Source organism: Lactuca saligna, chromosome 5 (genome assembly GCF_052625555.1).
Source record: "Lactuca saligna cultivar CGN05327 chromosome 5, ASM5262555v1, whole genome shotgun sequence".
NCBI classification, from domain to species: Eukaryota; Viridiplantae; Streptophyta; class Magnoliopsida; order Asterales; family Asteraceae; genus Lactuca; species Lactuca saligna.
The window spans coordinates 168953682-168975109 of record NC_136421.1 but is presented as its reverse complement, the minus strand read 5'-3'; the positions used below and the strand labels follow the sequence as shown (position 1 = coordinate 168975109).

General features: G+C 37.7%; 3 protein-coding genes across 3 annotated transcripts; all 3 read left to right on the top strand.

Moving 5' to 3' along the window:
* Positions 1-3637: 3637 nt before the first annotated feature.
* On the top strand, positions 3638-9960 carry LOC144997474 (uncharacterized). The gene is made up of 12 exons (XM_078957386.1): positions 3638-4214; positions 4354-4512; positions 4805-4916; positions 4998-5140; positions 5252-5470; positions 5574-5740; positions 6220-7310; positions 8795-8862; positions 8952-9243; positions 9332-9428; positions 9529-9659; positions 9749-9960. The coding sequence occupies exons 7-12, from the start codon at positions 7196-7198 to the stop codon at positions 9853-9855; spliced, it is 810 nt and encodes a 269-aa protein (XP_078813512.1). The 5' UTR covers positions 3638-4214; positions 4354-4512; positions 4805-4916; positions 4998-5140; positions 5252-5470; positions 5574-5740; positions 6220-7195; the 3' UTR covers positions 9856-9960.
* Positions 9961-10926: 966 nt separating this feature from the next.
* LOC145045941 (uncharacterized) lies at positions 10927-12092 on the top strand. The gene is made up of 3 exons (XM_078994228.1): positions 10927-11244; positions 11350-11590; positions 11695-12092. Exons 1-3 carry the CDS (start codon positions 10927-10929, stop codon positions 12090-12092), a joined length of 957 nt encoding a protein of 318 aa, XP_078850354.1.
* Positions 12093-14258: 2166 nt separating this feature from the next.
* Positions 14259-14999, top strand: LOC145045940 (uncharacterized). The gene is made up of 2 exons (XM_078994227.1): positions 14259-14526; positions 14662-14999. The coding sequence occupies exons 1-2, from the start codon at positions 14259-14261 to the stop codon at positions 14997-14999; spliced, it is 606 nt and encodes a 201-aa protein (XP_078850353.1).
* Positions 15000-21428: the final 6429 nt, after the last annotated feature.

The window sequence follows — 21428 nt, the reverse complement described above, 5'->3', positions numbered from 1 at the left end:
TAACCCGAATGCAAATTAATCTTGGAGAACCAAGATGCTCCCTGAAGCTAGTAAAAAAGATCATCAATCCTCGGGAGTGGGTAACGGTTCTTCACCGTTACCTTATTCAACTCCCGATAATCTCTACACATTCGGTGCGACCCGTCCTTCTTTTTCACAAACAGAATTGGGGCTCCCCATGGTGAACTGCTCAGCCTAATGAATCCCTTGTCTAGCAGCTCCTGCAGCTGCGTATACAACTCCTGCATCTCAGGAGGAGCCAACCGATATGGTGCCTTGGCTATCAGGGCCGCACCAGGAACAAGGTCAATCCTGAACTCCACCTATCGTTCGGGAGGTATCCCAGGAAGCTCCTCTGGGAAAACAACTGCGAAATCTCGCACCACTGGAACCTCGCTCACGGTCGAATTACCCACCTCCCGGGTATCCATCACATACGCAATGTATCCTGCACATCCCTGCTGAAGATAACATCTATCCATCGCTGCTGAACATACAGTGGGTCCGCGCTCTGGCTTCTCGCCATGAATCACTAACTCTCCCCTACCTAGGGTCCTGACTCGCACTAGCAGCTACGCACAATCTATCACCGCCCCATTAGGGCTCAACCAGTCCAGGCCTATGATCACCTTGTTCCCACGCAACGGAATGGGAACCAAATCCACCAAGTAGCGCTCCTCGAACAACCGCAATATGCAGTCCCGAAATACCATCGATGCTCGCACCGATCGATCATCAGCAATCTCTACTTCCAAAGGGCAATCCAGCATGCCTGAAGACTCAGGAAACTTCTTGCTAAGCGCAAGGGACACAAAGGATCGGGATGCACCCGAGTCGAAAAACACTTGGACTGGGATACCATTCACATGGAACGATCCTAACACATACACATATACCGGGCACATCTCAATATCATAACATCATATAAATAAACAAGAAGGAAAAGAATCATACCCGTCACCACATCGGGTGCTACGTGTGCCTCCTTGGTGGTCAGCTGGAATGCTCGGCTCCTCACCACTGGAGCCTCTGCCTTGCCCTGTCGGCCATCGGTGATCCGCAGGGTCGCTGGGGCTGGCGCCTTTACCGGCGCTGAACCTGTCAACTGGGGGCAATTGGCCTTCTTGTGGCCCCTCTGGTTGCAGTGGAAACACAGTAACTCAGATGTCCGTATTTCCGCAACGGGAGTAGTACAATCCCTGCTAAAGTGCCCTGCCTTGCCGCACTTGTAGCAGCCTTCTGATCCCCGCCGACATGCTCCCTCATGTGTCCTGCTGCATTCCCCGTAGCGGCCTGGTCCTCCTTGGCCTTTCGGCCTCCCATCTGATCCCCGGGACTTCTTTCCTGAAGTCCCAATCACCTGACCCGCCTCTGCTTTCCTCTTTCGAATGTGCTCTAAATCAATCTCCCTCTCCCTCGCCCTGGTGATCATGGACTCCGGGGTAGGGCAAGCTGAAAAGCTAACATGCTCCCGGATGTCAGCCCGAAGCATATCATGATAACGGGTCCTCCTCATATACTTGTCACCTGCATACTGGGGCACCAACAAGGCCCTCTCCCGGAACTTGGTGGTGATCTCCGCCACGGTCTCAGTCGTCTGCCTCATATCCAAAAACTCCCGGGCCAGCTGCTGAAGCTCGACAGCCAACGCAAACTCTGCCCTGAACCTGGTCACAAAGTCCGACCAGGCCATACCCTCGATAGATGAGGCTCCCAACGAGTCACCCACTAACTCCCACCAGTCTCGAGCTCAATCTCGCAAACACCCTGCTGCATACCTCACCTTCGACCCCTCGGGGTAGAAGCTAGTCAGCTGTGCAGACTCGATATCTGCAATCCATCGTCTGGCGGCAATGGGGTCTTTAACCCCGTGGAAATCCGGCGCACCACTACCACTGAAGTCCTTAAAGGACAATGTGCGAGATCCCGACTGGCCGGATGCCATGTTGCTCCTAAACGCCATGAGGCGATCCTCTATCAACTCGATGATCCCTTCCTTGATCGACCCGAAGAGAATGGGGGTCGACTCAAGTGTTGGAATAGTGTCTAAGGCTGCAACTATATTAGGCAAGTATTTAACCCGATTGTGGATGGTCCTTTTGGGTTGCCTTCACCATAGCAACTTGATAGGATGATTTATTAAGAGAGAGTAAATATTATTAGTATATTATGAGAATAATATAAAGAATAATATATTGTTATTTGATTAATATAAGTCATAGAATTAATTGGAGTTAATTTGGTGACTTAAAGAGATTAATTAAATAAGAGGGTATAAACTGTCAATTGCTTGATAGTTACACTTTAGACTGTAAATCCTTATTGATAAAGGATTGGACGATTTCTAAGGCTAGGATAAGCCAAAATCGTCCATAGGGTTATCAAGGAAAGGATATGGATTAACTTAAAGTCTAAGTTATCCAATTAGGGTTTAAGCTGTAACCCTTAAGGAGTCTACAAGTATAAATAGACCCTATGGCTGAGAGAATTCGACATCCCATCTAAAGTAGAGAGACTCTGGCCGAATTCCTCCCCTCTCCTCTCTCCCAAATCATCCTCTTTGCTAGTTGGTGTTTGTAAGCCATTAGAGGAGTGACAATTGTGACTCTAGAAGCTCCAAGACAACAAGATCAACAAGGAATTCAAAGGTATGATTCTAGATCTGTTTCAATATTGTCATTACACCTAAATAGTCATTAGAAGTCTTGGATTCAAAGCATGTTTGATTAGAAAGCCTAGATCCAAGCATTAGGTTTTTGCATGCGTACATAGGAAAGTTTTGATGGCTAAAACCCATCAGTGGTATCAGAGCCTAGCTTGGTTTTCATTGAATTGTTGCTTGATTGTATGAAACTAAACTGAAAAATTCGAATTTTAAGTTTCTGAGTCATGGACTCGGCGAGTTCCAAAGTGGAGTCAGTGAGTAGGCCTGACTCGGCGAGTCCCGTTGTGTACTCGGCGAGTCCGAGCTTCAGGATTAGCCAAAAATGGGAATTTTTTCATATTTGTCTTATGGAAACTTACCTTAATCATATTAGATCAACCCTAATCCGATTTTGTGATATATATGACTATATTTTTGATCTAATTGAAGATAATTATCAATTAATAAAATATTTGATTTCCTTATATGATAATTATTAATCAAATATAGATAATTATGTGATTTAGATTATTTATTATTTGATCCTTTATGTTTTAAATGTTTAAAACTTGTCCTCAAGTTTTGAAATTTATGATTTGTGATTAAAAGTTTAATTTAGACAATTTAAATTTCAAACCCTAGAATTTTACAAGTTTAAAATACAACCCTATACTAATATAATATTACAAGATTAATCTATATATATATATATATATATATATATATATATATATATATATATATATATATCTTTACTATATTATTAAGGATATTGTCCACCTCTTGAAAATTAAGAGGTACAACATATCATACCTTATGTACAATTACATTAAGTAATATACGTATTATACTACACTACACGCTACACAAGGATCGTATACTACACCATACAATGACCTTACCTAATCTCCTAACCACAACCATCTAACCTATTCACATCGACAGATTAACAGATCCAGAGGCAGAGGGGGTGATGAACAGATTCGGAGATCCGGAGATGATCATGAGGACAGATTAATGATACTCAGCATCTTCGATCCTCAATCTGATCATCAGCTTTCAAGCAGTCGAGTTCTTAACATGGTGGATCTCCAGCGTTTCCAATATAAACCTTTTCATCGCCTTCGATTTTCACCCTAACAGATGTCTTAGCATCTTCAATCCTCAAAAGCCCTAAAGATCTGCCATCTAACCCATTCATCTCACCTTCGTAACATCCCTCAGCCACCACATGTACCCTCAAACCCATCTTCACATCGACACCACCAAAGATGCCCCTTTCCCCGCATTCGATTTTCACCCTAACACGCTCTTAGGTATCAGCTATCAAAGATCCCGAACACGGAGGGGAGGAGGATGCCGCTGCTGACGACGAATTAGGTCTTAGCATATTCGATCCTGAAAAACCCTAAAGATCTGCATCATTCATCTTGAGATGCCGTTGCTGATGACTAATCAGGTCTCAGTAAAACACAGACCTTTCAATAGTTGATTCCGCCACCTACCACCACCTTTAAAGCTTGATTCCGCCGCCTACCACCACCTTCGTAACCTCCCTCAGCCACCACAGGTACCCTCAAACCCATATTCAACATATTTATGATAATACAAATTTTTTTTTATGCTCTCCTCAACTGGAGTTTGCACAATGGGGTATGTTTATTGGGTAAGTTAAAATCTAACTTTTATCTCATATTTTTTGGTTGCAGAAAAGAATCCAAAATTGCTTCCACGTCCGATTAGTAGGTTAAAGCATCTGGGGTTGCTTGGTTTTCAAGTTGGTGCTATAGAACAGATTGATGTAGCATCTTTTCGTGTTTGGTAACCTGTGACTTTGGTTTTGTTCACTAATTTCAGTTTTACTAAAGGTAGATTTTATGAACAATGGCAATGTTTCAGAACCCATCAATTAATTCTAAAAAGTTACCAAACCGATGTCCTTACACCTGATGAATTGCATTTATAAGTAAAATTGTCTTTACAAACTATTATGCCTAATTACATCTATTTTCAATGCTAATTTTCTACAAAATGTTTATATTTTGATGAATGTCATGTTTCATCAGGCACTTCCTTACACTGTTTTTCCAGCCATAAATTTGACTTGTATTACTACCATCGGATTTAAATCTAACATGCAGAAATTATTGGATTTGACAGGAGAAAAGCTATAGTTTTGGGGAACTATGAATGCTTCTTAGACGTGAGGCTTACTAGAGATAACAACATAACGACTAGAAAGATCTATCAGCTACAATTTGTGTTGTATCAGGTAATTCCTCTGTTTTGATAGAAGTGTTTTATTTCCATCATTTTTAAATTGGTATTTTTAAATGAATGGAAACAAATTCAGGAAGCTTATTCAGGTAATTCTATCAAATCAACAGTTGCTACAGTTCAGGCACGATTGAAGTGATCCGGCTCACAAGTCCTTCATTTTCGTTTCAAAAGCACAATGCTGCTCTTGTTATACAGACTTTCTTTAAACGATACCTGGTAACTTATAATATGTCTTTATTTAATTTTTCACTAATTGGCTATAATTAGCAACGATGGAGCTTCAATATTCACCAGATACTAACAATATATAAGATTTGGTTAGTTTAGGCAAGGAGAGCTGTTGAGGCTCTTAAAGGAGTTCTGAAGCTACAAGCCCTGGTGAGAGGACACAATGTAAGGAGGAGAACAAAGATGATAGTCAAGTGTAAGCAAGCACTGGTTTGTGTCCAAGCTCGAGTTTGTGACCAGCGCAGAAAGCTTTCAGATGAAGGAAGCTTCGACTCCAACATCTTTTGGGGGTCTCATCTTGCAGACAACAACTCCATTGTCAGAAATTCATTTGAATATATTTATATTTTTTTTCTTTTTAACATAATTAATTACTTTCGTTCTTCAAAATTTTTCAATGTTTGTGATTCTATGATTGTAGACAAGAGAAGAAAGTAGCATCAACACGGATGAGTGGGATAGACGACATGCATGTAGAATTGAGATCTAAGTTTTTCAATGCTGGAAATTTCAACGGTTCTATCAAATCAGAAGAAGAGATCAATGTATGATGCAGGATTTTATGATCCCCAAGATGAAGAAGACGAGGTAATTCCTCTGTTCATGATTGTATTCTGTTTACATTTGTGCGTTACTTTATCTCCCAATTTCTCAAATATTTCATCAAAGTTTCGTTATGTAAATAGTCAATGTGTCAAACGAATGTTACAAGCTGATCAGGTCAACATCTCAATAATATATATTTTTTTAACTTATAATGTTTCCGTATGATATTTTATTTATTAGTTTACTTTTTTCGTATTCTTCATAGGTTTCACTTACAGAAAAGACATTTTTTCCTAAATTTATTTTTTTGCTATTAAGGTTTTGTTATTTCTACAAACTTGTTGATAAAATATGGTCTCGATTTATTTGCAGTCCTTTCCAAAATTCATATGCTTTAGATAACAATTCGACACCCACACATCAGAAATGTTCACTGGTTCAAACCTCCAGCCCCTTGAACAATTACAACTGTTTTATTTGTTTATTTATTTGAAATTATAAATTTTGCTTATTCTTTACAGGTGCAAAGTGCAAGCTCTTTTCTACATGTAATGGCTGTTGCTCCTCAAAAGGAAGAACGAATTGTTGACATGGCGTAAGTATTCATTATATTTTTACATTTTATCTCCAAATAATGATTTAAAAACTTTTAGTTTGTATAAACTTTTTAAAGGAATTGTAATCTCTCAATTTTATATACTTTCTTTGTTTTACTACATTTAAAAAAAATAAATTTTACTTGTTGTAGGGCTTCTCCTAGTGGTAAAACTTTATACATTGCAGCTCTTATGAAAAACAATGGACATTTTTGTAATTTGCTTTTGTTTTAGTATTAGGACATAACACACCAGACTGAGTTTTGTTGGATGCCCAAAAGTATAAAATGACAAAATCAGCCTCGATAAGGAGTCTGAAATTAAATTACGCCCTATTTAAAGGTAATTTACAAACAAAGTTGCATTTGTACCCTTCACCCTTGTTTATTCTTCTTTCTTTATCCGTTTATTAAAAATTTGGAAAATGTTTTTTTTATTTTACTTCTTTAGTTAACTCATATTTTGGTCTTTGCATATTTTGGGCTTAACCCATTAAGTTACTATGCCCAGATTAAGTGAAAAAGACCATTAAGTAAAATCGACAAAGCTTTATTAATAACCCTTTGGTCAACTTTTACCGATGTGTTAAACTATTCTTTAGATTAGTATATTTTTCCAAAAATAAAATCGACAAATATTATATTTATTTTTAAATTTTTGAGTATATTTGTTAAGTTTCATATGATTTGAGATACTTTTGATATGGATTTTGATAGTTATTATATTTATTTCAAATTTTTTTAGTATATTTGTTAAGTTTGTAAGATTTTAAATATTTTTGGTATGTATTTTAATATTCATGGTAAGATTTTAATTTGCTTAATTTTTGAATGATTATCAATATCCAAAAATACATCATTTTCTATTCTATAATAGATTATTCTACCTATAAATTTAAATTATGTTCTTCATTTTTAACTCTCACAACAAAATTTCACAATTGGGGTTTTGGACGATTGGAGCATTGATTTGGAATCAGGAAGATTGTTTCATCGCGTTTCTTGACACGAATTCAGGTTCTCTTTACTTCTTTTATATTTTGTAACTTCAAATGTGTATAATTTTTTATTTCTTACTTCTATTTGAAGTGATAGACTTCTTTTGTTTCAAATGATAATCTTATTCTGTCTTCTATCTAAATTGATAATCTTCTTATTCTCTATCTCAAATAATACATGCATATAATATGTATCTATGTGTATATGTATGTATGTGTGTATGTATTTGTTTCTGACATTGTACATATGTGTGGTTTGTATATGTATACGTATAAGTTTGGACATTGTGTTTTTGAGTTTGAGTTAATCTGTCGATAAGTGACCATATGTATTAAGTTTTTTTCATTAATTGATATTTCACCCTGTCAAATAAGATTAATACAATACAGACAAAATTAAGCCACCTTAAAGCATGGCGTTTTTATTGTGAATATATATTGATTTGATAAATTAAATGATATTAATTTGTATATACTGTTTTCAAATTTTATTTAAAAAAATAGTTTTTCTTATATAATTAATATTTTTATAACTTTTTATAGTTTTGTTTGGTTTTTTTTTCATATGTTTAAAAAAAGTGTTTTAGCATAAAGGAGTGATTATTATTGGGTGTGATTTTACATTAAATTGGCTTTATTGCTTTACACATGGACTGTGTGAGGGAGGAGGAAGCAGAAATCATGAGATGTTATCCATCCAACCACGTGTGTCGCAACCCATCTCCACTCCCAATCATCACTTAATTTTCCACCCTCCGATACCACTCATCAACGGTTGACTCATTTTACGGCTTCAACTTGCCAAAAAACCATGGCCACCAGTTTCTTTCTTCTTTATCAATACTATCTTTTTTATTATTATTATTATTATTATTATTATTATTATTATTATTATTATTATTGGGTTTTAGATACAATTAGACTTTTTTTTATTTGACAAGTTACATTTTTATTAATAAATGTTATTTGGCTTAAGATCTAAATTACTAAGTATTAAGTTGTAGGATATATAAAGCTATTTTACTTGAAACTTGATAAATTGGTTACAATATTAAACTGATCCAACCATAACTAATTTTTTTTATAAGTGGGTGTAGAAAGTTTTAAGTCCAAAGAAAACTATTAAAATTAGTTTTTATAATATAGATAATATCAAGAAGTTTTGACAGTGATATAATAGATACTAAGTGAATCATTTTACCACATAATCTAACAAAATATATCAATTTTAACAATATCTAAAATATGTTAAAACAAGAAACCTGTGACCGAAGAGTAACAAGATCGAACTTATGTAATGTGATTTCAAATAACCACAATCATTATATGTTATTATACTTTGGACATCTCAAATCGATATAGTTTTTAATATAAATAATGATATAAACCAATTCTACATCAATCACATCTGACTTTTGTTTTGTAGAATCATGAATGGTCATATTTATGTTGATGCATTTTCATTGCTACTAAACTACCATTTGTGGTATGTTTTGACACCAGTTCGTGTTGATTTCATTTGGAGGGACTCAGGAGCAAACAAACTTTTCATGATTCTCATTGATCAAAATGTATGTTTAAAAAACTATTTATATCTTATTTTCATTTTCATAATTAATCATAATTATTTTGTTTATAAAAATATTACATTTTCTATTAGAGAAAGAAATTGTTAGCAGTTGTTCCACAACAAATGATGCGCCTTATTTATGGAGGGAATCTATTGGGTGGTGTGTTTTCTTTAAACCATTTCCAAATCGAACCAACCTATGGTGAGTATCCGAGGTATCAAGAATACAGTTTATTACGTGACGATTTGATGATTAAGATCAGCAATAACGCAATGTTTAATCGTTTGGCCGATGCTATCATATCATGGTTTCCGGTTTTCCCATTGGTTCCCTCAATAAAAAGTTTAGTAGAGGATCGGACAGAGAGAAAAATGATGATCGGTAAATTTAATTAATTATATATATTTTTTAGCGTTCTAAAGTTTTTAAAACAATAACAAGTTGTCTTTTTAATTATCGTTATTTTTAGATATTGTTGGAAAAATCATCAGAGGCAAGCGAAAATATTCCCGTTACTTTGGTTTACTGACTCTAACTTCTTTCACTTTATATCTCCAAGATGAGTCGTAAGTGTTTATTATTATTATTATTATTATTATTATTATTATTATTATTATTACACTAAAGCAAAATTAGGTGACTTTGGAAATATTTGATTATAAATAGGGGGAGTATAATAAAGATGAAACTACATATAACCGACCGGACACGCCATCAGATTGTGAGGACTGTTTATGCGATAAAGAGAAAGTATATAATATTTGTTTCTCGGGTGAAATTGGTTCATTTGGATTCAAGTAAGTTTTTTTCTAGAAAATTATAATACTTGTAGTGATATTAAAATAACTAAATCAACACATTTTAATAGTTTTTATCTTATTTTCAGTGAACATTTTGATATCAACCAAACTAAGCAACGTAGAGTTCCAACCGCGGATGCCGGAAGCATTTAACATCATAAATATGCCTAGAAGAATTTTTAATTCTGTGTGAGACATTTGGTGGTGTTTTTTTTTTGAAGTTTTGACAAGTTTTACGAGTGCGTTGCTTTTATTGTTTATCTACATTAATGTTAGACATATTGTGGTGAATTTTTTCATGTGTGGTTTATTTTTCTTGTGTTGACTTATGAATTGATAAATAATAATTTTTGGATATCTATGAAAATTTTCTTTTAACTATGTATAACTTTCTTCTATTGTGTTTTTTTATTACAAGTTTATAGTATATTTGGTTATTTATTAAGGGTTGTGTTGCTTTCTGAAACACACACATACATGACTACTAAATCATATGGTCTACATTACAAAATGTTACATTCTTGATGATATAATATGTGTTTATTCTTAACATTTCCATTATAGTGTTCAATGAGGACCGTAGATAAGGGAAACGAAAACTGTGATGATTCCCAAAACCCGATAGATATAGAAAAAGGTATGTCGTTTATATGAATATATATTTGCATTTATAATATATGAGTATTTATCCAAATAATATATTTGTAGAAACTCGAAAAAGATACAATAGAAACTATTATGCACGAAAAAAGGAGAAAAGCAAAATGAGAAGGATAGCTACTGGTGAAGGATGTAGTCAACCTACAACACTCACAAGTTGCACTACAATGGAGACAAACGAAACAAATATCAATGAAGATTCCTCTGTGAGTGTTATAAGTGCTGCTCAGAGGACGACTACTTATAATAAAGAATATTATCAACGAAGAAAGGAACGAACTATCATGACAAAAAGAAGAGTATACGCCTTTCAGGAGGATCCGTATGATTTTGTTTACGAAAATATCCGTATGGAACATCGTATATTAAAGGCTCAAAGCCTTGTGTTTATTGTGGAGCAAAGAGAATACAATATGAATTCCCTACCTTTTGTTGCATGAGTGGGAAAACAAAACTGGCACACTCCCCTATTCCCACAGAATTGCACCAACTCTTCAAAAGGCAAGAGCAGCTAGAAGAAAGCTTCAGGTACAATATAAGGGCGTACAACTCAAACTTTTCTTTCGCATCACTGGGTGTAAAGGTGGATAAAGAATTGGCCAATATGAATTTTGGAGTTTACACTTTTTGTGCGCACGGAACACTCTATCATAATATCGATCAGTTAATTTCAAGGGATGGAAAATCGAGGTATTTACAGTTGTATTTTTATGATGGTGAAGCTGAAATATCACAGAGATCCTCCTGGAAGAATGTTGATAGAAGAATCATCCAAAAACTAACACGTATTCTAGCTTCAAATCCTTACGTTAGAACATTTAAACGGCTTTCTGATCTAGGACCGCTTGATAATTATAGAGTGACTTTGAATGCATCGGTGGAGCTTGACCAAAGGCTGTACAATAAGCCGACCACATCTGAGGTGTGAATATTAACATTTATCTTTATTCATTTTAAAATTAAATGTGTCATATTAATTATTATACATATCATATTAATCACAATATTGAACTACACCTTTGCATAGGTTACTGGTATTTGGGTTGAAGGAAATGACAACATCACTGCATATAAAAGAAGTATTATTGTCTACGGGAGGTCTAACTATAGTACTGAAATTCAACCTCACTTTGGTTGTTATGATCCTTTGTCGTATCCTTTATTCTTTCCCAATGGTGAGTCTGGATGGCATCCTAAAATACCAAGATATGGGGTGGCCATGGATGAAATTAATAGTGATGATGAAGACAATGATGAAGGTTCAGAAGGTACGCCTTTAACATTCTTTTACATATTTAAAACATGTAACAGGTATTTCCTTAAATATTTGGATATTAAATTTATATTTTTCACATAAATTATGATATCGCAGGATCTACTTCAAAAAAATGCAGAAATACTGTAAGTATGCAGGAGTACTATTGTTACAAGTTCCAGATACGGTCAAATGATAATGTCATTTTGATGGGAGAAAGATTGTTCCAGCAGTTTGCAGTAGATACCTATATAAAGATTGAGACTACACATTTGGTTTTTTTTGAAAAGAACCAAACCAAAATTAGAGCCGATTTATACCATGGCGTTGTTGATTGCTTCAATGCCGGTGAGGCTCAACCAAGTAGGGTTGGACAGAGAGTTGTGTTACCTGCAAGTTTCATTGGAGGTCCACGTGACATGCGCCAAAGATTTCTAGATGCCATGGCTTTAGTTCAAGATGATGGGAGGCCAGATATATTTCTTACAATGACGTGCAACCCAAAATGGAAATAAATCGATGATGAGTTATTACCTGGACAGTCAGCTCAAGATCGACCGGACCTTGTTGCAAGAGTTTTTCATGCTAAGTTAGAGGATCTCAAGGTACAGTTATTGCAGAGACATATAATTGGTGTGGTGGGGTCATATGTGTATATGATAGAGTTTCAAAAGTGTGGATTGCCACATGCACATTTCCTCTTAATAATGACCCCTGGATATAAGATGAATAATCCAGACGATTATGACAAACTTGTGTGTGCGGAAATTCCCGACCCAATAAGGTTTCCTGAAATGCATGATCTTGTCAAAAGTCACATGATGCACGGTCCCTGTGGTAGCTTACGAGAAAAAAGTCCGTGTATGCAGGGTGTGCCAAAAATATGTCGTTTCAGATATCCTAGGCAATTCAATGAAAAGACATCACAAGGAGAGGACTCATATCCATTATATAGAAGGAGAAATAATGGAATTGAGGTTACTGTAAGAAATACATCATTGGATAACTGATGGGTGGCTCCATACAACCCGAAGTTGTTAATGATGTTTAATTGTCATATCAACGTTGAGGTTTGTTCGAGTATAAAGTCTGTGAAGTACCTCTTCAAATATGTTTATAAGGGCCATGACAAACAAGTTATCCATATTGATAAAGACCAAGAAAATGTTATTAATGAGATAAAAAAGTATCAAGATGCACGTTATGTGTCCCCTCCCGAGGCATTATGGCGAGTTTTTAGCTTTCCTCTTTCAAAAATCCACCCTTGTGTGATGGCCTTGCAAATACATCTCCCAAATCAACAGTTGGTTAGGTTCAAAGACGGTGACAGAATGGAAGACATTGTTGATAGGGAGAAAGAAAAAGATTCAATGTTGACGACATTTTTCAAGAAGAATAAAGAAGATTCCAAAGCGAGAGAATATTTGTATAAGGATTTTCCCAAACATTTTACATGGAATTGGGGCAACCATTGTTGGAGGACCCCGGAACATAAATCAATGGTTGGTCGACTTGTTTATGCTAATCCAGCTGAAGGAGAGAGATACTACCTACGTCTGCTTTTATGTCATATCACCGGGCCTACATGCTTTGAAGATTTATACACAGCCAATGGTGTATTACACCCTACATTTTGAAAAACAGCTCTCGAAAGAGGTTTAATAGAGACGGATGATAATTTATCACAGTGTCTTGAAGAGGCTTCGTTATTTCAATTTCCCAGCGCACTTAGAAGGTTATTTGCGATGATGCTGATTTTTTGTGAACCAGAAAATGTTCGCAAGTTATGGGACGACCACTATGATTCTCTTTCTGAAGATTATAGGAAACAATATGGATGTGCCGAGCGAGTGCAAAATATGGTCCTCATCGACATTAGATCCTTCCTAGAATCGATGAGTAAAAAGCTTAGTGATTACGACCTTCCAAATGTCAGTGCACACATCGATTTACAATCAAGAGGCTATCGTGAGGTGCAAAAAGAATACTCTATAAATGTGGAATATGAAGACTTACATGCGCAGGACTCTCTCAATCCAGACTAGAAGTTTGCATATGATGAGATAATGAGGCATGTGGATCAAAATATTCCGGGTGTCTTCTTCATAGATGGTCCCGGTGGAACTGGAAAGACATTTTTGTACAAAGCTTTGTTGGCCAATATTCGTGCCCGTGGTCTTATTGCACTTGCAACTGCCACGTCAAGTGTTGCGGCTAACAACATGCCAGGAGGGAGAACAGCTCATTCACGATTTGGAATTCCCCTCAATCTTGATAATAACTTGATGTGAAAGATCACTAAACAAAGTGGGAAGGCTCAGATACTTCGCGAGGCAAAGGTAATCATATGGGATGAAGCAGCAATGGCTAAGAGGCAGGCAGTAGAAGCAGTTGATCGGACAATGTAAGACATCACAGATGAGAAGCTCCCTTTCGGTGGAAAGATAATGGTTATGGGAGGTGACTTTAAACAAGTGTTTCCGGTCATGAGACGTGGCACTCGAGCACAAATTGTCGAATCTAGCTTACGAATGTCACCACTATAGGCTTCAGTTAAAAGGCTTCGATTAAATATCAACATGAGAGCGGTAAATAACCCGTGGTTTTCTGATTTTTTATTATGATTCGGTGATGGAAAGGAGGAAACATTGGATGAGTCCTATATTCGTATACTTGATAACATGTCCATTCGATACACTGATAAAACTAAATCAGTGGACGCTCTGATTGATGCAATATTTCCTTCTTTGCAATCCAACGACGCCGATTCAAAATTTATCATTTCGAGGGCGATATTGTCAACTAAAAATGAAAGTGTTGATGAGATTAATAATAAGTTGATCGAACAATTTTCTGGCGAGCAAAAAGTTTACTATAGTTTTGATGAAGCAGAAGATGACAAAAATAACTTATATCCGATGGAGTATTTGAACTTGCTAAATGTTAGTGGTATACCCCCTCATTATCTTCGGTTAAAAACTGGATGCCCTGTAATAGTTTTGCGAAATATCGATCCTTCAAATGGGTTATGTAATGGCACCAGATTGATATGTTGAGCTTTCCAACAAAATGTCATTGATGCAGAGATAGTTGTTGGCCAACATGCTGGAAAAAGAGTGTTTTTACCAAGAATTCCTCTATGTCCGTCTGACGATGAGATGTTCCCATTTAAACTTAAAAGAAAGCAGTTTCCAATTCAACTTAGTTTCTCTATGACAATCAATAAAGCTCAAGGAGAAACAATTCCAAATGTAGGTGTTTATCTACCAGAATCGGTATTCTCACACGGCCAGCTTTATGTGGCGTTGTCCAGAGCAATATCACGTGTCAATACCAAGGTATTAGTAAAGCCGGAAAAAACGTTTGATAATGATGGAATCTACACATCAAACGTTGTGTATAAAGAAGTGTTATGTGATTAACAAGGTACAATCAACAACTTATTATTATACAATTTCTTCAAATATGTATCTTAGATGCTTATTTGATGTTTAATGCAGGGCTAGCAGATGAAGCAACATGATTGTAGATTGGTGTAGCTTATATATTGGACATGTTATAAATGTACAAAACTATATGGTTGCAGATTCTTGTTATTTATATATTGTAAAATCAAGTATGAACTATCAGATGAATTATTTGAGATGTAGACTCAACTTTTATCGTATTGTATGACTATACACCTAGCAAGAAACTATATGTTGAAATGAACTATTCGACACATAATAGTCTACTAAATGGCCGCAATGAATAACTCACGTCTAAAGGAAACTATTAAAACTATCTTCTGAAAGAAACTTTTTGCCGCCCGGCGCTTAGCGCGGGTAAACGGCTAGTATATATATATATATATATATATATATATATATATATATATATATATATATATATATATAACTTAAATGCTATTCTTACCGTTAGTAGGCCTCATTCACGAAGTCGGTCTATAAGGTGGGTATAAGGTTGCGGCCTATAAAATGGCGCTTAATGGGTGTACACTCACACCCACCGCTCGCTTGATTGGTGGAGGGTCGTTAGCCGAACGGGTAGGATAGGGAAACCTCATCCTCTAATTAAAAGTATAATAAGAAATACAAAGTAACTAAATGTTTTATTAAAATTTCCCAATCATAGTTACTTTAGGAAAAGTGAATTGATGCAATCCCATGAAATTACACTTTGCACCTTGCTAAGAAGTTAGTGGAGCGTGTGTGGTTTACCGGCACACTAATTGGTTCTAAGTGAAGGTGGCAAAGGGTGATTCATTGTTTATCATAGTTCAATGGAGCGTGTGTGGTTTACCGACACATCGAATAGGTGATCATTACAATGAAGGCACCATGTTAATTTGCATGGTAATTCACACCCGCTTTGTGATCCTTGGTATCCCAATCACAAACAAGAGGGGCATATCGAGATTTAAACATGCCATTGAAAAGTTTCAATGAATCTCATCCGAACCTAGGAATTCTCAATACATTTAGGACTTAAAGTTATGTTTTTCATGGTGGAGAATTAGTGAATCGTCATTCACTTACCTTCAAATTGTTTGCATGTTAGATTATGGCATCCCTTTTCTAATGTGTAAATATTGCTATTGGATCCTAGCCCTAATTTTTCTTATTGGGTGATAATTAGGGATTCATATTCTAATCTATCTTTGTCCTTTCTAATTGTAGATGTCGGACGCTAACAATGCTGCTGCGAGTTCTTTCACATTGATGAGCCTTTGTCAAAATGTCACGTTTGATGGAACGAACTTTAGCGAATGGATAAGATACATTCGCATGATTGCTCGCTATGAGGATAAGGAGTATGTCCTCGATGAGAAGCTCGAGAAAATCAACCCCGAAATCGCTACTCCCGCCGAAATCACCGCTTTCGAAACTCACGAGCGTGATGCAACGAAAGTGCATTGCATCATGATCGCGACTATGAACTCCGAATTCCAAAAGTCCTACGAGGACATGTATCCGTACGAAATGCACCTAGACTTATTGGAGAGATACCATCAAAATGCGAGACAAGAGGGTTATGAGATTTCACTAACATGATTTCCGCTAAGATGGGTCATGGAGAATCTCTTACCGTGCACTTGCAAAAGATGCAAAGGTATGTCGACCGCCTTCGCAAGTTAAATGTTGACTTTGGGGAAGACTTGGCGATCGACATGGTGCTTCACTCTTTGCCTCCGAGCTACAATCAATTTAGGATGACCTATCACATGAACAAAAAAGAGGTCACCCTAAGCAAACTCCAAGGTCTCTTGAGGGTCGCTAAGAGCAACTTCAAGGACAAGTCTGTTGCACCAACTCCCAATCCGCCCGCTGCTCTTGTCTTGGCAATTGGACAAGGAAAAGGAAAGAAGAGGAAGGCTTCATCAAAGAACCATCGCAAGGTGAAAGCCCGAGATGGTGCCTCTTCTAGTGGGACCAAAGTTGATCCCGCTAAGCCCTGCTCTAATCCGAAGGAGGCAGAGTTCCACCACTGCCACAAGATAGGAAATTGGAAGAGAGGCTGTCCAGAGTACCTGCAAGCCATCAAGGAAGGAAAGATCAAGCCATCTTTCGCAGGTATATCTACCACGAAGGATGGTAACCGCTTCTACGTGACTTTTACCAATGACTATAGTAGATATGGGTATATCCACTTAATCAAGAAAAAGTCAGAAACTATTGAAAAGTTCAAAGAGTTTAAGAATGAAGTGGAGAATCAATTGGGCAGGAAGATCAAGATGCTTCGATCCGATCGAGGAGGAGAGTACTTAAGTATTGAGTTCCACGATTATCTCAAGGAGTGTGGAATAGTTTCACAATTGATGCCACCTAGGACACCACAATTGAATGGTGTGGCAGAAGGGCGTAATCGAACCTTGTTGGACATGGTTCGCTCTATGATGAGTCGTGCTTCGCTATCTACATCTTTTTGGGGGTATGCCTTAGAGACTGCCGCCCATATCCTTAACCAAGTCCCTACTAAGAAGGTTGCCAAAACACCTCATGAGATGTGGACGGGGAAAGCTCCTTCGTTGGCACATATCAAGGTTTGGGGTTGCGAGGCTTTCGTAAGACGAAATACTCACGACAAGCTCGAACCTCGTAGTGAGCAATGTATTTTCATCAGCTACCTGTAGAAATCCTTTGGATATCTCTTCTATAGACCGAAGGACAATGTTGTCTTTGTTGCGAGGAGAGGAGTTTTCCGAGAGCGAGAACTCATAGGCCAAGGAGACAGTGGGAGGCAAATCGATCTTGAAGAGATTCAAGAGTTGATGGATGAAGGAACCTCTACCGCTGGCACTCAACCCGAGGAGGAAACTCCGGTTGAACTGATTGACATATCATTACCTCTTAGAGGTTCCGAAAGAGTTAGGTTTCAACCCCATTTGTATGGTTTTCATATTACTACCGAAGGGGACACTTATATTAGTGATAGTACACTAATAAATTTTGATGAACCTAATAGCTATAAGGAAGCCATGGCAGGCCCGGAGTCTGCAAAATGGAAAGAGGCAATGGATAGCGAGATCCAATCCATGTATGATAACCAAGTTTGGAATTTGGTTGAAAATGTGCCTGGACGTAAGACCGTTGGGTGCAAATGGATCTTCAAGAAGAAGACCGACGTGGATGGAAAGGTACACACATTTAAAGCGTGATTAGTTGCGAAGGGCTTTACTCAAACTCCCGGAGTTGACTATGAAGAGACCTTTTCACCAGTTGCGAAGATAAAATCTATTAGAGTGATGCTAGCTATTGCCGCATTTCATGATTATGAGATTTGGCAAATGGATGTCAAGACCGCTTTTCTTAACGGGAAGTTGGCTGAGGATGTTTACATGGCTCAGCCAGAGGGGTTTGTGGATTCGAAGCATCCGAATAGAATGTGTAAGCTTGAGAAGTGCATTTATGGACTAGAGCAAGCGTCTCGCAGGTGGAATCTTTGCTTCGATGAGAAAGTCAAAGAGTTTGGATTTGTACGAAGTGAAGATGAATCGTGTGTACATGTAAAAGCCAGTGGGAGTGTAGTAAGCTTCATCGTTCTATATGTCGATGACATATTACTCGTAGGAAACGACGTCCCGACTCTGCAGGAAGTTAAGTCCTGGCTCGGGAAGTGCTTCGCTATGAAGGACCTCGGAGAACTATCGCAAGGTTAAAGCCCGAGATGGTGCCTCTTCTAGTGGGACCAAATTTGATCCCTCTAAGCCCTATCCTAACCCGAAGGAGGCAGAGTGCCACCACTGCCACAAGATAGGACATTGGAAGAGAAGCTGCCCAGAATACCTACAAGCAATCAAAGAAGGAAAGATCAAGCCATCTTTCGCAGGTATATACACAATTATATCTAACGATTCTAACCATGCTATTTCTTGGGTTCTTGACACCGGTTGTGGTTATCACATTTGTTCAAATGTGCAGGGACTAAGAAGAAGTAGGGATGTGGAGCAAAGAAGGATCAATTTAATCATGGGGAACAGAAGATTGTCGCCTGTTACCAAGATGGGAGTGTATTCTTTAGTGCTTAGGAATAATTTGTGTTTAGATTTGAACAATTGTTGCTATTCGCCAGAAATGGCTAGAAACATCATTTCATTTCATGGTTTATATAAACAAGGATTTAGATTTTCTTTTAATAATGAGAATGGTTCTATTTTGGCTTATCTAAATAGTGTCTCTTACTTTGAAGATATACCCTGTAATGGAATATATGTTGATAACTTAGGAAATGATGTTTTGAATATTGATTCTTCCACTAGTTTGGATAAAGCATCCTTGTGGTATTGCCGTCTTGGACATGTCAACAAGAAACGCATAGCCCAACTCCAAAAGGATGGAGTCTTGGAGTCATTCGACCTTAGGGAAGATGACACATGCGAGTCTTGTTTACTTGGAAAGATGACTAAGTCACCCTTCACGAATACTTGTGAAAGGGGTGAGGGGCTATTGAACCTAATACATACCGATGTATGTGGACCCTTTAGATCAACCACGAAGGATGGGAACCGCTTCTATGTGACTTTTATCGATGATTATAGTAGATATGGGTATATCTATTTAATCAAGCAAAAGTCAGAAACCTTTGAAAAGTTCAAAGAGTTCAAGAATGAAGTGGAGAATCAATTGGGAAGGAAAATCAAGATGCTTCGATCCGATCGAGGAGGAGAGTACCTATGTCTTGAATTCCACGATTATCTCAAGGAGTGTGGAATAGTTTCGCAATTGACGCCTCCTAGGACACCGCAGTTGAATGGTGTGGCAGAAAGGCGTAATCGAACCTTATTGGATATGGTTCGCTCTATGATGAGTCGTGCTTCACTACCTATCTTCTTTTGGGGGTATGCCTTAGAGACTGCCGCCCATATCCTTAACCGAGTCCCTACTAAGAAGGTTGCCAAAACACCTCACGAGATGTGGACAGGGAAAGCTCCCTCGTTGGCACATATCAAGGTTTGGGGTTGCGAGGCTTTTGTAAGACGAGATACTCATGACAAGCTTCAACCTCGAAGTGAGCGATGTATTTTCATCGGCTACCCGCAAAAATCCTTTGGATATATCTTCTATAGACCGAAAGACAATGTTGTCTTTGTTGCGAGGAGAGGAGTTTTCCGAGAGCGAGAACTCATGAGCCAAGGAGACAGTGGGAGGCAAATCGAACTTGAAGAGATTCAATAGTCGATAGATGAAGGAACCTCTACCGCTGGCATTCAACCCGAGGAGGAAACTCCAGTTGAACCGATTGACAAATCCTTACCTCTTAGACGTTCCGATAGAGTTAGAGTTCATCCCCAGTTTTATGGTTTTCATATTACTACCGAAAGGGACACGTATATTAGTGATGGTACACTAATAAATCTTGAGGAACCTAATAGCTATAAGGAAGCCAAGGCAGGCCCGGAGTCTGCGAAATGGAAAGAGGCAATGGACAGCGAGATCCAATCCATGTACGATAACCAAGTTTGGAATTTGGTTGATTATGTGCCCGGACGTAAGACCGTTGGGTGCAAATGGATCTTCAAGAAGAAGACCAACGTGGATGGGAACGTACACACGTATAAAGCGCGATTGGTTGCGAAGGGCTTTACTCAAACTCCAGGAGTTGACTATGATGAGACCTTCTCACTAGTTGAGAAGATTAAATCTATTAGAGTGATGCTAGCAATTGCCGCATTTCATGATTATGAGATTTGGCAAATGGATGTCAAGACCGCCTTCCTTTACGAAAAGTTGGCTGAGGATGTTTACATGGCTTAGCTAGAGGGGTTTGTGAATCCGAAGCATCCAAATAGAGTGTGTAAGCTTGAGAAGTCCATTTATGGACTTAAGCAAGCGTCTCGCAGATGGAATCTTTGCTTTGATGAGAAAGTCAAAGAGTTTGGATTTGTACGAAGCGAAGACGAATCTTGTGTATATGTCAAAGCCAGTGGGAGTATAGTAAGCTTCCTCGTTCTATATGTTGATGACATATTACTCATAGGAAATGACATCCCGACTCTGCAGGAAGTCAAGTCCTGGCTCGGGAAGTGTTTCGCTATGAAGGACCTCGGAGAGGCTTCTTACATTTTGGGAATAAGGATAGTAAGAGAAAGAAGTAAGAGACTAATAGGACTTAGTCAGAACACTTACTTAGAGAAGGTACTAAAACGTTTTAGTATGGAAAACTCGAAAAAGAGAGAATCACCGATACAAGCAATGCCAAGTTGAGTAAGACTCAAAGTCCGAGTACCGAAGCCGAGATAGCTGAAATGAGCCGAGTTCCATACGCTTCCGCAGTAGGCTCAATCATGTACGCTATGACTTGTACTCGCCCCGACGTAGCCTTTGCTTTTAGCATGGTTAGTAGATATCAAG